This window comes from Baudoinia panamericana (genome assembly GCF_000338955.1).
Source record: "Baudoinia panamericana UAMH 10762 unplaced genomic scaffold BAUCOscaffold_13, whole genome shotgun sequence".
Classification (NCBI taxonomy): domain Eukaryota; kingdom Fungi; phylum Ascomycota; class Dothideomycetes; order Mycosphaerellales; family Teratosphaeriaceae; genus Baudoinia; species Baudoinia panamericana.
The window spans coordinates 603269-618767 of NW_006911269.1; the positions used below are offsets into that span (position 1 = coordinate 603269).

The 15499-nt window shown below is 57.1% G+C and overlaps 7 protein-coding genes across 7 annotated transcripts; 4 read left to right on the forward strand and 3 right to left on the reverse strand.

Moving 5' to 3' along the window:
- Nucleotides 1-191: 191 nt before the first annotated feature.
- On the reverse strand, nt 192-1805 carry BAUCODRAFT_78172 (uncharacterized protein; the record flags this gene model as incomplete). Its single annotated transcript, XM_007682307.1, has 4 exons — nt 192-627; nt 688-1297; nt 1496-1685; nt 1773-1805. 4 exons carry the CDS (start codon nt 1803-1805, stop codon nt 192-194), a joined length of 1269 nt encoding a protein of 422 aa, XP_007680497.1.
- A 277-nt stretch (nt 1806-2082) lies between these two features.
- BAUCODRAFT_38346 (uncharacterized protein) lies at nt 2083-3327 on the forward strand. Its single transcript, XM_007682194.1, has 2 exons — nt 2083-3075; nt 3132-3327. The coding sequence occupies exons 1-2, from the start codon at nt 2130-2132 to the stop codon at nt 3221-3223; spliced, it is 1038 nt and encodes a 345-aa protein (XP_007680384.1). The 5' UTR covers nt 2083-2129; the 3' UTR covers nt 3224-3327.
- Nucleotides 3328-3740: 413 nt separating this feature from the next.
- On the forward strand, nt 3741-5956 carry BAUCODRAFT_126300 (uncharacterized protein; the record flags this gene model as incomplete). The annotated part of the gene is made up of 2 exons (XM_007682519.1): nt 3741-3867; nt 4149-5956. The coding sequence occupies 2 exons, from the start codon at nt 3741-3743 to the stop codon at nt 5954-5956; spliced, it is 1935 nt and encodes a 644-aa protein (XP_007680709.1).
- A 905-nt stretch (nt 5957-6861) lies between these two features.
- Nucleotides 6862-9229, forward strand: BAUCODRAFT_569670 (uncharacterized protein; the record flags this gene model as incomplete). Its single annotated transcript, XM_007682520.1, has 5 exons — nt 6862-7471; nt 7509-7684; nt 7840-8034; nt 8262-8395; nt 8454-9229. The coding sequence occupies exons 1-5, from the start codon at nt 7322-7324 to the stop codon at nt 9227-9229; spliced, it is 1431 nt and encodes a 476-aa protein (XP_007680710.1). The 5' UTR covers nt 6862-7321.
- A 212-nt stretch (nt 9230-9441) lies between these two features.
- On the reverse strand, nt 9442-10740 carry BAUCODRAFT_126304 (uncharacterized protein; the record flags this gene model as incomplete). The annotated part of the gene is made up of 1 exon (XM_007682521.1): nt 9442-10740. One exon carries the CDS (start codon nt 10738-10740, stop codon nt 9442-9444), a length of 1299 nt encoding a protein of 432 aa, XP_007680711.1.
- A 697-nt stretch (nt 10741-11437) lies between these two features.
- BAUCODRAFT_38352 (uncharacterized protein) lies at nt 11438-13777 on the forward strand. Its single transcript, XM_007682195.1, has one exon. It carries the CDS (start codon nt 11809-11811, stop codon nt 13702-13704), a length of 1896 nt encoding a protein of 631 aa, XP_007680385.1. The 5' UTR covers nt 11438-11808; the 3' UTR covers nt 13705-13777.
- A 415-nt stretch (nt 13778-14192) lies between these two features.
- On the reverse strand, nt 14193-15288 carry BAUCODRAFT_151729 (uncharacterized protein; the record flags this gene model as incomplete). The annotated part of the gene is made up of 3 exons (XM_007682522.1): nt 14193-14400; nt 14483-14773; nt 14828-15288. The coding sequence occupies 3 exons, from the start codon at nt 15286-15288 to the stop codon at nt 14193-14195; spliced, it is 960 nt and encodes a 319-aa protein (XP_007680712.1).
- Nucleotides 15289-15499: the final 211 nt, after the last annotated feature.

The following is a 15499-nucleotide window of genomic DNA, read 5'->3' on the forward strand; positions in this document are numbered from 1 at the left end:
TGCCGCAATCTCCATGCCTTCCCGCAGTCATCATCCTTCATGCAATGCTTTTGAAACCCACATCTCGTCATGCCATCATCCACGTTAGCCCCACGCCGTCCGCTCATCCCATCAAAGCGACACGCCGCCGCAGAAAGAAGCATTCGAGGACAAGCATGCCTAGGCCCATCCACCCATACAAGCTCACTCACCTACTTGAACACCTTCCCATCCGCCCACTCATACGTCTTGCCGCCGACCTCGATCGGCTTATCCCACGCCCACATGTCATCCACAAACGCGCGATCGGCCTCACTCTTGGGGTCCAACTTCTTAAAGTCGTAGCTCTCGTAATCGGGGGCGACGTCGAAGGCGGGCAGGGCGTCCTGGCCGCGGACGACGAAGGCGCCGCGGACGACGGAGTCGTTGGTGACGCCGAAGACGCTGCAGGCGCCGAAGAGGTACTTACGGCTGCCCTCCAGGCGGGCGAAGAAGCCGCCGATGAGGTTGGAGGTCATGAAGGTCATGGTCAGCTCGTCGTTGTACTTGTAGTCCACTTGCCAGATGGAGTATTCGTCGAAGTTGCAGTTGGACCAGAACCAGGGCAGGGCCGTCTCGCGCGTCTCTTCGTTGGAGTATTTGCGCTTCCTATACACAACATTAGCGACTGCGACTGGAGTTGTGAGTGTAAGGAACGAGAGTGCACACCAGTCATCAAGAATAAATGTGGCCCTCGGCAGCGCCTCAAGCGGGTGCTTGGGCTTCGGCGCGGGCTTGTCCTCCTCCTCATCCTCCTCCTCATCGGCATCCTTCTTCTTCTCCTGCTTCTTCGGCTGATCCTTGGGCTTCGGCTCCTGCTTCGGCTTCTCCTCCTTCTCCTTCTTCGGCGGCTGGTTTGGGATGGCCGTCTCGATGAACTCCAACTTCGACGCGACGCTGCTGTAGATGTCCTGGTTGTACACCGTCTCGTACCAGCGCGTGACGCCGGGGTGCGCCTTGCGCCATTCCTTGTCGAAGAAGAACTGGAAGCCGCGGGAGATGATGGAGACGGTGAAGAGGTCGGCGAGGGTCAGGCGCTCGGAGACGAGGTAGGTGTTGACGAGGAGGTGCTCCTCGAGGACGTTGACCTTGAGCGCGGTGGCCTTTTGGCTGTCGTCGACGTTCTTCTTGTTGTACGGGTCGCGGCCGATGAGGGGGCGGAACCAGCCGCCGAGGGAGGGGAGGAGCTCGGTGTTGGCGAAGGACATCCAGCGGAGGATGGAGGCGTAGTCTTGCTTGGTCTTGCCGAGAAGGGTCGTCTTTTCGTTCTGCGAGGTGACTGTCACATCATGACATGTTAGTGGGTTGCCGTAGTGCGCAAGCCGGGGGTGTTGAGTGCAGTGCGTGTAGTAGCAAGTCAGAGTGTGAATACATTCTCAACAGTAGTCTTCAGACAGGGATAACTGTAAATGTTGTATAATCTGTTCATCGTGGAAAGCGCATCGCACAGACAGAGCAGGAGAGGTGTGGGACGTACTGTAGATGGCAATGGCCATGCACTCGGTCAAGACGTAGCCGTCGGTGCCTTGGAAGGTGGGCACCTTGCCGAGCTTGTTGAGCAGGCGGTAGTCATCGCTCACGCCCTTCGCCGGCTCCTCATGCACTTGCTCGAGCTCGAGCCCGTTGGCCTTGGCGACGGCGAGGATGGCGGTGGTGCGCGGGTTGCCCTGCAAGGAGTAGTCGTACCATGATTAGTCAACGTGGCCATGTGTTGGTTGGTGGGAGGGGAAGGGAAGGGAAGGGAAGGGACGTACTGGGTAGGAGTAGATCTTGCCGAACGGTGCCATGTTTGCGGAAGAAGAGGGTGTGGAAGTGGTGTGTTGCTATGCGCCTTCCTTGGCTGTGACTTGTGGTGGTGCTGGGAGTATTGGATGAAGTGCTTAGATGTGACTGACTTCTGTCCAAAGCTCCACCTTCCCGTCCGTCCCTCTCTCTCGCTCGCTCCTTCTCAAGAATTTCTGCTACGTCGCACGGACCCTGACGTAGAAGGGCCGGAGTATGGAAGCCTAAGGCATTCACGGCTTGGCAGGCCAAGCATCTCTTCAGGTTCTTTGTCCATCCCCCATCTCGTCTGGCGTGCAACTCACGTGCCATATCCCGTTCAATACCCTATGGAGCTGCGGCAGATTGTACGTCGGGCCATCACCGTGCGGCACAACCCGGCCAAGCGACGTGTGCTGCAGCAATGCCGCTTCTACGCCACGCCCACCGACTCCGGTTCGACGGCGGGTGCGGGTGCGGGTGCGAGTGGGCAGCAAGGGGACATCCAAGCCGCCGCGCCCATCACCTTCACCACCAACTCCGATCAATTCGCTGCTCCTCGCGCTGAACTGGTGCAGGATAGGAGTCGCCCGCGTCGCACCAGACGCCCCGACCACGCCGGTGGCCGCGATGACCACGACCAAGACCTACTCCTGCGCCGAGTCCGAATCGTGCCCGCTTCCCCTTCGTACTTTACCGCAACCCCGGAATACATGGACAACCTCCTCGAACTCTCCTCATTGCTTCGAGCACATCAGACATTGCCAATGCTCCCGCCCGGCCAAGCGCCACGTGTAGCGTGGAAGACCATCGACCAATACAAGACCGAGCTGGCGGAGCCCGTCCGAGTGAAAGGATATGGCATGCTCATCAAACTCCTCCGACGCCTCAACCACATCCACCCGTCCCTCATGCCTGCAGAGGTCACAGAGGCGCTGGAGAAGTACAAGCGGCACTCGCAGCCATACATGAACGCGCCCAAACCGATCGAAGTCAACGAGTACGGCGTGTCCGCGGCCGTGGGAAGGCGGAAGAGCAGTTCGGCCAAGGCATATTTGGTTGAGGGAACGGGTGAGTGCATGATCAACGGCAAGCGACTGAGTGAGTACTTTGGTCGGCTGCATGATCGGGAGAGTGCGGTATGGGCGTTGAAGAGCACGCAGAGGCTGGACAAGTATAACGTCTGGGCACTGGCGAAAGGAGGTGGGACGACCGGACAAGCGGAAGCAATTACGCTGGCGGTCGCGAAGGCGCTGTTGGCGCACGAGCCGGATCTCAAGCCCGCACTTAGAAGGGGTGAGTGCTGCACTAGAGTGTAGTCGAGCACCACCATGCTGACTATACTACCACAGCTGGCTGCGTTACCCGTGACCCGCGAAGGGTAGAGCGGAAGAAGCCCGGACATCTGAAGGCACGCAAGATGCCGACATGGGTCAAGCGTTAGTTTGGACGAAGCTCACAAGCATCTCTACGCTACAACCCGCGCGCCGCACCATTCAGCGGGCATGACCATAGCATATGTGTCTGTTGGTTGCCTTGCGACGATCAGGTAAGCTTGCCTAACTTCATTCCCACCCTGCGACTGCGAAGATGAGAATATGCAAATATTCACAGACCTGTTCCGAGTTTCACAATGCGGACAATATGCTTGGAGACCTACTGACTTACGCTCAATCCATCGACTCACCGCCACGCACACTCTGCAAGAAGCACCAGCTAACAAAGACCTGACAGCCTCTACTGCCAGCACCGCCCTCACATCTTGCTGCTGCTATCGTGGCCTCTCGATCCTCGTCATCGACAGGCATACTTCTTCAGAACAACATCTGCTTTGTTACATCTACAATGGACTTGTGCCATCTTCTTTGTCACATTGTGTTCCTCTCCATCCCTTTCAACACCCGACCGCTCTGGCTTTGACAACGCCGAGTAAAAGGACCCTCGAACAAAGAAGTACGAAAATGCATAATATTCGCCCTTCATCTGCCCGAGAACAATCCCTTTCGCTCCCTCGTGTGTGTTCGAAGTGTTACAACCCCGGTCTCACTGCTGAGCTTGCTCGACTGTCACGTCTGGTCGGAACCTCTGGTAGGTCACATCTCAAGCTACATCACACTACACAGCGAACCCTTTCAGCAATCAGCGACCGCGAGTACCCACCCAAATCCCCTCTTCTTCCCCTTTTCTTTCTCGGGCTCTGCCTTGTCCAAACCCGGCGTCGACAAAGAACATGTCCGCTCCCTACTACCCTCAAACTCCGACAAGCATCGATCCATCGCTTCTCTCTCACCAGTCATTCAACCCGACTGATTACTCCGACTACATGATGGGTCTGAGTCGTGACGCTGACATGACTGACTATGCCGTAGGCATCGACAATGGCAACCAGTTAGGCCCCGTAGAGCCATACATCACACCGAAAGGCGGCTTTGATTTCGACGTCGACGACTTCAATAACACGGATAATGTCTTCGGCAACTTTCCGCAAGCGCAAAACGTCATTCTCATGCAGCAGCATCTGGCCACGCCGAAGCGCAAGAGCACGGTGGCTCCCGTACTGCCGTCTGCCGGCCCTCCAGGCGCCTCGTGGCATGCGGAGATAGGATGGTACTTCCCCGCCGTCCGCCGTCCCCTTCCCGGCGTACCCCTACCAGTTGCCACACCGGATTCGTTCCACCCGCCCAGCGCGACTTTCGGCTCCGTGGCCCAGCCGCAGATGCCCGCTTTCGCTGGCGGCGGACAGGTGAGTATGGCCTCGCAGCAGCAGCAGCAGCAGTTCCAGCCATTACCTGTCGTGTCAGCTAACCGGTCAGCAACGGGTAAGCGCAAGTTCTTTGGTCCGCAATTCCACGAGGAGCAGCAGCAGCAGCAGCACCAGCAGCAGCAAGCGCTCAAGGCGCGCGGCGGTGAAGTAGAAGAGAGCGACGCCCTCTTCGTCTCCGAAGCCGACGCCGACGCAGAGGGTGAAGAGGGCGCAGGCGGTGAAGAAGACGCAGACTTTGGCGCAGCCGCACCCCAACCCAAACGCCCGCGCACCAAACTCCCATCAGCCGACCAAATCTGCATCTGCCCCCCGACCGCGCCCCAACACATCCCCCGCCCCAGCAACAGCTTCATGATCTACCGCCGGCAAAACCGCAACCGCATCGCCAAGGCCCTCCCGCCCACCCCGGACCGGAGCAACCAAGGCGCCGTGTCGCATCAAGCGGGGAAGATGTGGAAGGCCGAGCCGGCGCATGTCAAAGCGATGTATGAGCGGCTGGCGCAGAGGGAGAAGGCGGAGCATGAGCGGAAGTACCCCGGGTATCGGTATCGGCCGAGGGGAAAGGGTGGGAGGGCGGCGATGGCGTTTGGGAGTCCCGGGTGTAGGTGTGGGGCTTACGAGAGGAATGTGGCGAGGGTTCGGGAGGAGGAGGCGGGGTTGGTGGAGGGGCAGACGCCGGTGATGGTTGCGCCGGTTGCGCAGATGGTGGGGCAGCAGCAGCAGCAGGTGGTGCTGCCGCAAAGGAGGACGCAGAGTCAGGTCCGCATGCAGCAGGCTCGGGCTGTTGTTGAGGAGATGCCTGCGGCGCCGGAGGGATACGTGGCCGTGCAGCAACCCGTGGGTTTGGGTTTGGGTCTGTCTCTACCCGGCACTGGCCTCCGCCGCTCCTCCCGCCACGCCAACACTCAAGCGGTGACTTACCCCCACCCCGAGATCATCAATGCCAACGACGACGACCACGGAGAAGACGACCACGAAGCCACCCTCCGCGCTCGTATCACCGAGCAGCTCCACACCAACGCCGTCGCTACCGCCGTTGCTGTCGAAAACTCCCCGCCAGCCATGAACACGCGGAGCAAAAGCCGAAGCCAGACTCACAGTCGCGAGGACCTGGGCTTGCCAGACGCGCCTGCCGAATCAGGCTTTCTATTCCCGGACGATGAGGAGATGCGGGATTTATTCGGAGACGCCTTTCTCGATTCCGCTGCGCTCACGGAGCTGGAGGGGCAAGTTAGACCGGTGATGGAGGAGGAGGAGGGGGAGGAGGCGGCGATGAGGAGACGGTCGAGTAGTAGGAGGCTTTCGAGCCGGGGCAGCAATATTGTCGTTGCGACTAAGAGGTCGTCGTCGGCTTCGGTTGCGGCTACGGCGGGGTTGAGACGGTCGCCTAGGACTGGTAGTCGGGCGGCTTGAGTCGCTAGATGAGGGAGTGGGGGTGGGGATGTGGTGGCGAGATGGTGTACGCTAGTATGGGTGACAGCTATGCGCGCTAGTAGGGACGTAATGTTTAATGGGTGGGTCTCTGAGCATATCTTCTCAGTACGTCTTGATCTCGACCGTGTACCGTTCGTGCTCAAGATGCGCCGTCCAGGCGCCTATTGTCCGAGTAATTTGTCAAGTTTGCCAGCCGTCCTAGTGAGTTGGTTCGACTAGTACGAGTCACGGGCAGTGCCAACTATCCTTGACGTGCGAAGCACGTTGCTTAGTGAACTACCCATCTAATCTCTACACAGATGTAGTGGTTTAAGCCCACCCCTTTCGACCTGACACGGCGCGCGGACAATAATCCTGCTCAAAAGAACCCCCTTACGCTCTGAGCCGGCGCAGCGAACGGCGGAAGACAGTGTTCATTATACGTAAATTTCGATCGGCCTGTGCCGAGTTAGCTAGGACGATTCACAAGCGACCCCGGAGCGGATGGCCTCATGTTTCCGCGTCTGTAAACTTCGCCACCGCTGCAGTCTTGCCCCTGATACAAAGCAAACTTGCAGTTCCCGCAGCCTTCTTGACGCGTCCCGTGCATTTATGCAAGATGCAGCGATACGAGACGCCGTTCGCCGCGCCAGGCAAGTTGTGGTACTTTCCACCGTGTTTGGCGTGGGTCCCCTATCTTCACCCTTGGCGCAGTCAGCTGTGTATCAGAAATCCTCGAAGATATATACGTATTGCTTTGCTTACCGAACACAGTGTCCTGCTCGCAAGCGGCGCCACTCAAGGTCATGAGATTGACGCCCCCATTGCAACAGACGGGCGCAACGCCGATCAGCCACATTAGCAAGCATACAGCGCGCCGACGAGCTCGGCAAGCGTGAGCGGAATCATCTTGATTGACCTTTTCAACTGGAAGAGGTTCGGATCGTATCAGTGAACGTTAGGAAGCGGAAGATGTTTTCAGAATGGCTGTACTTTCGAGATGCCAGTTTCTAGTCAGGCGCTCATCGAGAGATCTGCCCTTTCTATAAGTTCAGTTGGCCACGGCTCGCTTACCATCGAAGTCTGCCTGCCAGACCGGATAACCCTGAGTAGCTGTGGATTGCCATGGAAAGTACGATCTTGCCATGAAGAACAGGTGGTAAAGGTAGTGACGGGCTCTCACCACGCGAGCCAATACCGGATGTCTGATATCGCGTGGCTCAACCCCACATCCACAATACATACAGAATGCCTCTTCGTGTCGGATGCGCGAGAGTGGGAAGATGAGCGTCACCGCCACTGATTTGTACCGGCCGGTGTCCGGCATCGCAGGTCCATACGGCGCATCAGGCCTTGGAACGCGAAATGCGTACTACTGAGATAGTACGAAATCAAGACACACTATCCAAGGCAGACAACGGAGGGTGTCCAGACCATTGCGGCATAGTAGAAGGGGTCGCAAGTGTGGCGATGGTCGTAGTATGCTGGGTTGCTCACATCGCGAATTCATTTGCCGTATGTTTCGACTGATAAATTACGCGGCCGGCCGTAGCATCGTGGTCGTCGCGTACTCAAAATCGTCGTATCTAATCTCGTCTCTCACGCTCACCATTGGGAGTGCGACCAGCTCAAGATCTGTGATGACGTGCGCGAGACCGAGCGCGGTATGAGACCGCCTAATTCTATTGCTGCATTGTCAAGTCGGTTTGGCTACCAGACGAACATAAGGTATGTTCGTTGTGCCGGCGACGACGCAGGATAGTTAGGATGGAGTGGGAGTGCAGAGTTTAGGAAATTGAGACTGTACGGTAGTTTCCGGTAAACGTTCGGAGATAGCCCGGCGATAGACACTGCACGTACAAGGTTCGCTGACTGCGACGGAGTCCGCAACTTGGAAGCGAGCCATCGTCGTCGCTTCGTAACCGCTATTGTGGACTTGTTCTTGCAAGAGGCTATCTAGTACAAACCGTCTCGATGTCGGGATCATTGCCGGGCAGCAGAGACCTTCCGGCATCGCGATATGACCTCAACACATACTGGGGTCGCGTGCTACACTCTGCAGATATAGCAGATCCGAGGTGAGATACCTAGTCACAACGTACATTGACAGTACCGCGAGCCGCCGAAGTCCACGCGGACAATCCACTACTCTGGCTCTCTTTGTCACCTTCATAATCGCACGGTGCTTGGATGTTGTTGGGGGTCGACCTAGCACCAAGCGAAGCACGCGGTCGATATTGCCGAGCAGTGCTCGCGATGTGCTTTTCAAGGTCTCGCATTATAGCGGCTGACTTAGGTTTGCTAGAACACTTCTGACCTCGACAACCGGTCTCGAACATGCCAAGACCCTTCTTACACAGTACAAGCAAGGCAAGATTCAGTCGATGACGCCCGAGCTTTGGAAAGCGAAGAAGATAGTGGACTCAACACTGCATCCAGGTTAGAGCACGCTCAGCAAGCGGATTCTGACTTCCTACCTACTGACTGTTCCCATCAGATACCGGCGAACCAGTGTTTCTACCATTCCGAATGTCATGCTTCGTACTGTCCAATCTCGTCGTCACAGCGGGCATGCTTACGCCCAATCTATCAACCACCGGGACTATTGCGTGGCAATGGGCAAACCAATCGTTGAACGTCGCCATCAACAGCGCGAATGCTAACAAGAGCACACCAATCACGACGACTCAGCTCATCCAATCGTACTTCGTGGCCGTGGGCGCAAGCTGCGGTGTGGCGGTAGGCTTAAACTCTCTGGTCCCGCGATTAAAGCGACTGTCCCCGACGATGCGCACAACACTTGGGAGGTTGGTGCCATTTGCGGCAGTAGCCAGCGCTGGTGCGTTGAACGTGTTTCTCATGCGCGGCGAAGAGATCAGGAGAGGTATCGATGTGTTCCCCTCGGAGTCTGACGACCAGAGAAAGGCGCGCGAGGCAGCCAACAAGCCCCTGCAGTCGCTCGGCAAGTCGAAGCAAGCTGCAACACTCGCTGTTGGGGAGACAGCGCTTTCGCGTGTCCTAAACTCGACCCCAATCATGGTCCTGCCGCCGCTAATCTTGGTCCGATTGCAGGAGCAGCGGTGGTTGAAACAGCGCCCTAGACTGGTGCTGCCGGTCAATCTGGGACTGATCCTTGTCACGAGTGTGTTCGCTTTACCGCTTGCGCTTGCGGCGTTCCCGCAACGACAAGCTGTCAGCGCCAGAAGCCTGGAGAAGGAGTTCTGGGACAAGGGCGGCGAAGGCGGCAAGGTCGAGTTCAATCGAGGCATATAGTGCTTAGCGCGTTCCCAATACCATACGCATCTCTAGGAGACCAGTCGGAGGTGATAATGTCCGAAGGGGCGCCATAAGAGTAATCTGAGAGATTGCCACACCAGCAACTCGTCATCCAAAGACGTTTCGTGAGCAGGGGTGCGGGGGCGGTGGCAGAGAGCGGCGACGTTGGCACAACCCAACCTTGAGGTGTCGCAGTGAAATTCGGGCATTCATCCTGCCGCATCCTCCTTCTCAACGTAGCCCAGCTTCTGCCCGACCTTAACCTTCATGCCCTTCTCTATACACCAGCGCCAGCCACCTTTCCTGCCTGTACCCTCCGAGTCAGCGTCCCAGCCTTCATCGAAGCTAGGCCGTCGGCCCTTGGGTGCCTCGAAAACCATGACAATGGTACTGCCCAGCTGGAACCCGCCCATCTCCTCGCCCTTCTTCAGTGCGTGACCGCCGATTCCTGGGCTCGCGGCGGTGTATGTCGCCTCAGCATAGCCAGAGTACGTCTCACCCTTCTCCTTTGCCTGTGCCGCAGCGTGATCTGCGAGCGTGTCCGTAAGAAGACTGTTGGTCCGAAGCTCGCGGTCGAAGTTGACGACGATCGAGCCGACATTGGTTGCGCCCACGGGTGTGTAAGAGAAGAAGCCGTACTTCCATCTACCGAGTAACACCACCCGCTCGTTGAGCGTGAACAAGCCGGGTAAGCTGCGGACAAGGTAGGGAGACACGCTGTAGAGTTCGCCGGCAAAGTGCCTCCTTGACTCGACCACCCAGCTAGCTGGGGAGTGAAAGCGATGATAGTCGCCCGGAGCCAGATATACCACACAATAGTAAAGTGCTGTTGGCGCTTTCTTTGCTGTGCCGGACGGATAGTACCATGGCTTCTCGGTACGCGCGAGGTCAGCTGTGACTTCAGCTTCGGACGATGCTTGCGCCTTTGTGCTTTGATCAGAAGTCGGTGGGTTCCAGAAACCGAACCCCCGACCGGCATCTCTTCGTTTATCGCTCTTTGCAGGACCGGAAAAGAGGTTTGGAAGAGTGTAGGAGATGCCATTCACTCTGGCAAACTCCTCATCCGCCTTAATCGTCTCCTCGTCCCCATGACGCTCTCTGTTCTCACTTGGCTGCGGGCTTCCCGAAGTGCGTGCTATGTTCGTTGACGCCTGCGCATTGCTTGTCGGCTCTTTGCCCAGTAGCGCATCCAGATGGTATGTCACACCCTTGACTTGCTCCACCTCTCCGTGCTCGATGTACCCGAATTGTACGACTCTGCCATCTGCTGGGCTGACTATTCCTTCAGGGTCTGAGTCTATCGGTCTCACACCAGGCTTTAGTTCTCGATAGAAGAACTCCGCCAGGTTCCTGTAATTGTGCAGGTCATCTTCGGCCACCTCATCGAAGTTGACTCCGAACAGATAGCCATACAGCTTGAACCCGGGTACACGCAGATAGTAGGGAATATCAAGGCTGTTAGCCCATCCCCACCATCTACTTACCGCTTTCAGTGGTATGGTGCTCATAACCTGCACCGCCCACGGGCCGCTTGGTCTGATTCTCTCCCTTGGCCGAGGCTTTGCACCGCCCCCATCCTCCTCGGCTTCCTCGCCACGTACACGCCATTCTTCTTCCTTCATTCGTCGTTCCCGCTCGGAGATACGGTACAGCTGGAAGGCACCTAGGAAGGCCACGCCAAGGGCTACCGGGATCGGTCGCCAAGTGACCCGTGTGGAGCGCCAGGCAGTGCCTAGCCTTGATGAGAACGACTCGTTCCGACATCGTGAAGTCTGATGAAGTCTGCGTGAATGCGGTAGCCTCCGACATGGAATCGGTCGTGCCCACGCGACATATTTGCCTAACCTAGCAGTAGTCCCATTCACCGGTCTCGTGGTCATGGCGCCTCTTAACTAATAAAGGCTCTACACTCTTCGAGCCTCTGCTACTAACATGGTGATGGAGCAGCAACATGCACTCTTCACTGCACCCCAGAAAGGCCGTTTCGAAGTGATGCAGGGCACATGAGTGGCGCTCTTAGCGCGTTCGGCAACGTGAAGTGAACCGAGCTTCCCCAGGAAGTTCAGACGACACTTGTACCGTACTCACTCAATCACTCTCAGTACGTGCTCTCACCTCTGGTGTTCGCGCAGCAAGCTCTGCGGCCTACCCGTACTATTCTGAGACAGGCATTGCTGGGGACACTTGCAGTCATGGCACCATCTCCGCCAACGGCCGTCACCTTGAAGGTGAAAGTCCCGCCAGGATACATTGAAGGCGGTAGCGACGAGTTCGCGATTGGATCGGTACCTGTGGCCTCAACGATCGGTGCAATTAGACAGCAGATACAGCAGGTAGTGCCGTCACATCCTCCGCCGGAGAGGCAACGAATCCTGTATGGCGGTAGAGCGTTGGTAGAGAACGAACAAACGCTGGAGGATGCTTTGAACACGAGAAGGGACACAAGTCAGACCGAATATGTGGTTCATTTGCTTGTCAGGGGAGACATCTCCTATCAGCCGCCAGGTACGGAAGGTACAGCAGGGCATAGAACAGCTGCGAACATACCTACCGTAGCTGGAACAGGACCGGACGGCATGAATCAGCAACCCCAACAACCACGCCAACTGCCGCCTCAACTACCAGTGCCCCCGGGTTTCATGCAGAACCCATTCGTGGGCCTCCAAGGCTTTCCGCAAGTTCATGGAGGACTCATGCCGCCGCAGCATTTCTTCGGCGTGCCGCCTCACGCTCCGCCACAGATGATGGGCGGGGTGCCTGGCATTCCTTTCGCTCAGCGCCCTGGTCAGCCTCCCATGTTTGCGCAAGCAGTGGCGCACCATCAGCAGCAGAGAGCAGCGATGGGCATGCAAGGCTTACAGGCACCACGGCGGGAACAAGGTGCGCCTCAAGCGGACGGCGCGACTCCTCAGCCCGTCGACCTTCAAGCGAACGATACCAACGGTCAACCTCAACCACCGGGAGATGGCCAAGGTCAACCACACACAACTCAAGCCGTCCCGGGCCAGCACTTTCCGCAACCTCATCATCGGCCCGTTAGCGGTCAGGGTTTCCACTTCGAAGGCGTACGAGCTGATGGGCAGCGTGTGCAGATTCACCAACAAACCCTACAGTTTCCTGCACAACCCTTGAATCTAGGCATAGCTGCACTACCGCAAATGCCACCTCTCTTCCCGTTAGCACAACCGCTGCAGCAAGCACCCCCTCAAAACAATGGCGGCTTTACCGCACTTGACCGAGCTCGTGATAACCTTGCTGAGATGCGCCGGGTTCTCGATCGAATGCAAGCGCGCACTGGTGGAACAGAAGAGGAGCAACGAACCGAAGTCGCTGATTTGCAGGAGAGGTTGCGTAGGGTGAACGATTATGTAGACCCATTCCACGTCCATGGCCTACCGAGAGCCGGCGCCAACACTAGCAATACCGGCAGAGAGGCGGCCGCGCCGGCTGAAGCGCCGGTGCAGCAGGCTCAACAACCGCAGCCGCTCCCACCACCACCTTCATTCACGCAGGCTCCGCTCTTCCGCAATCCGTTGTTCGGCAATCCCATACAGATGCAGCAACAGCAACCGACGCAGAGGGCTATGAGCTCGAATGAAGCGACCTGCTATCTTCTCTCTGGGCCACAAGGTCCTCAAGCGCTGTTGTTCTCCCCTCAGCATGGCACCTACATTGGCACGCTTGCTAATTCTGTCTCACCTCCCACACAACCTAGGACGACGCTTCATGCGGCGACCGCCACGACTCCTCAAGCCGGTCAACAAGGCGCACAAGGTTTTCAGCAAGCGCCGCGCGCTGACCATGCTGTAGCAGCAGGTGGTCAGCAAGTGCTTGACGTTGCCGGCGGCCAACAGCAGGTGCAGGCAGCCGCAGCAGATCCTATGGGACCTATGCAGCCGATGCTCAATCACATGTGGCTGCTTCTACGTGTCTTAATCTTTGCGTATTTCTTGCTTGGTTCTAACATGGGCTGGCGCAGACCTGCTGCACTTATGATGATAGGCTTCGGATTTTGGATGATCAGGGCTGGTCTGTTCGGAGAAGGTGGCGTGATCAGGCGGTGGTGGGAAGGCGTGATGCAGATTGAGCAGCAGAGACCGGCGCAGCAAGGACAGCAACATGGGCAACCTCAAGGTGAGGGGGCCACTGATGGCCAAGAGCAGGCTGCGCAGCAAGATGGTGGTGCGCGTCAAGCCGCAGCAAGAGGTGCTATGCCGACGCCTGAGCAAGTAGCTCAGCGTCTTCTGAACGAGCACAACCAGCGCGGCAACGCACGAGCTCAACAGCTGAGGGAGTACACTCGGCCGGTCGAGCGTGCAATAGCGCTATTCTTCGCAAGTCTCGTTCCTGGGATTGGCGAGGCTCAGGTGAGGGCCCGAGAGGCGGAGGAGAGGCGGAGGAACGAGGAGGAGGTCGCTGCAAGAAGGCGAGAGGAGGAAGAAAGGCAAAGGCCGCAGGAGGAAGTTCGATAGATGCCTTTTACTGACGTCCTTGTATTTTATCTATTACCCAATTTAGCTGACTAACATCATCACTGATCGCCACGCTTCACTCCGTTTAGCTTACTGACAGTATGCGCAGTCAGCAGTCCGGAAAGAAGGTAGCGGAGTTGAAGGCAGCGCAATACCTTGTGCTCGAAGCTCTCATGTATGCCAACCAGCACGAGGTATCATCACCCACACAGCAGCGTAGAGTTGACAGTGCTAATGGGCTGATGCCATGTGGGAGACCCCATTGGAGGATGCGGCGCGCATATCCCAGCTCGAGAAGCAAGTCGCTGAGCTTCTCAGGAGAGAGACGCAGCTGTGGCTTGCGCCAACCGCTCTAAGACGCATGCTAGGTTCAGTTGATCACGGCGGGGGATACCTAAGCCACTGATCCCACGGCAACGGCGTGGCAGAAGGGGCGGTAGGATGACGAGCAGCTTATGACAGAACGCAACCAGCGTGATAGTACAGTGCTAAGGTAGCTCGAGATCTGCAGCAGAATCGTACCTTGCAGCATGTCTCATTCGCTTGTACTCCCTATAGTCTTCTACTTCCTCCGTCCATGGGCGAGCCAGCACCGTATCCATGCTTAACTGATCTGGGAGGCGCTTGAAATTGATGTAGTAGACGGTCGTCCTCGTGCGTGAATCGAGCTGGATATACCAGCCGGTCACTTTGTGCCTGTAACAATGGTTAACATTGCCTTCAATACGGCATCATACCCCCTCAGAAGGGTACGCCTGACACAGTCCGGTAGACTTACAGCCCATCGTATCTCAAGCCCGCCTTCGGACTCCAGAAGCTCCGTAACGTATGGCTCCTCAGTATGCGTACCGCATTGCGAGATTCTGGCGTTCCGGCTGTGAGACGATAGCGACCTTTGTCACCGGGCAGTCCACGATAAGTGAAGGACTCAGGAGTTGGACTGTTGAGCTCATCGTTATCAGCCATGACAATGGCGTACACGCCTTTCATATCGTGGCAGATCCAGCCAGTGTTGTCGGTATGGTCTATAATGCCGTCGCGGAAGGCTAAGAGAGCGTTGATCCACCAGCTGGATCTTGTCAGCGTATCATGCTTGAACGCCACTTATACGAATACAGCTTACTCTCCTGGCCTAAAGCCAAGGTCTCCGGACTTGAGCGCTCTCACGGGACTGGCCTTTAGTTTGGACTCTTTGAGCCACTTTACAATTACGCTCTCCTTGCTCAGATCGGTCGGCTCGCAGATGCCGTGCAAGCGACCACCTTCGTCGTAGAGCGAGAACCCGATATCTTTTAGCCTTCGTCCGAACTTGGTCTCCCAAGTTGACTGAACGTCTTCGGCCCGCTCAATGAGCCGATGTGGCCATCTTGTGGCCCGCCCGACAATAGCGAGGATGGCGAGGTGCATGCGACTGTATCGAAGATCGCTCAGCTCGATTGCTGCGGACAGCTTCACTTCTCGAAGCAACTCGTCAAGCTGGAGTACATCGTCGGCGTGCAGCGCATCTCCTCCTTCTCGGGCAACCTGCGGATCAAGATCGTCGCGAATCCAGCGTGCATGTTGGCGCAGAACCTTACGCTGCATTTCGACACACAACCAATTCAACGCTAGCGAATGAGCTAAAGACGGGAGCGGAACACAGTATTGTAGAAGCTTGCCACTCAGGGAGGTAGAAAGAGATCGAGAGCTGACGAAGGAGGTACGATAGGGCTCGCTCATGGTTTGCAGATACTGCGAGGAAGGTACGCCGTGCATGCAGCCAGGCGCGGTACGGCTCACCTCAACACTGCCGCCT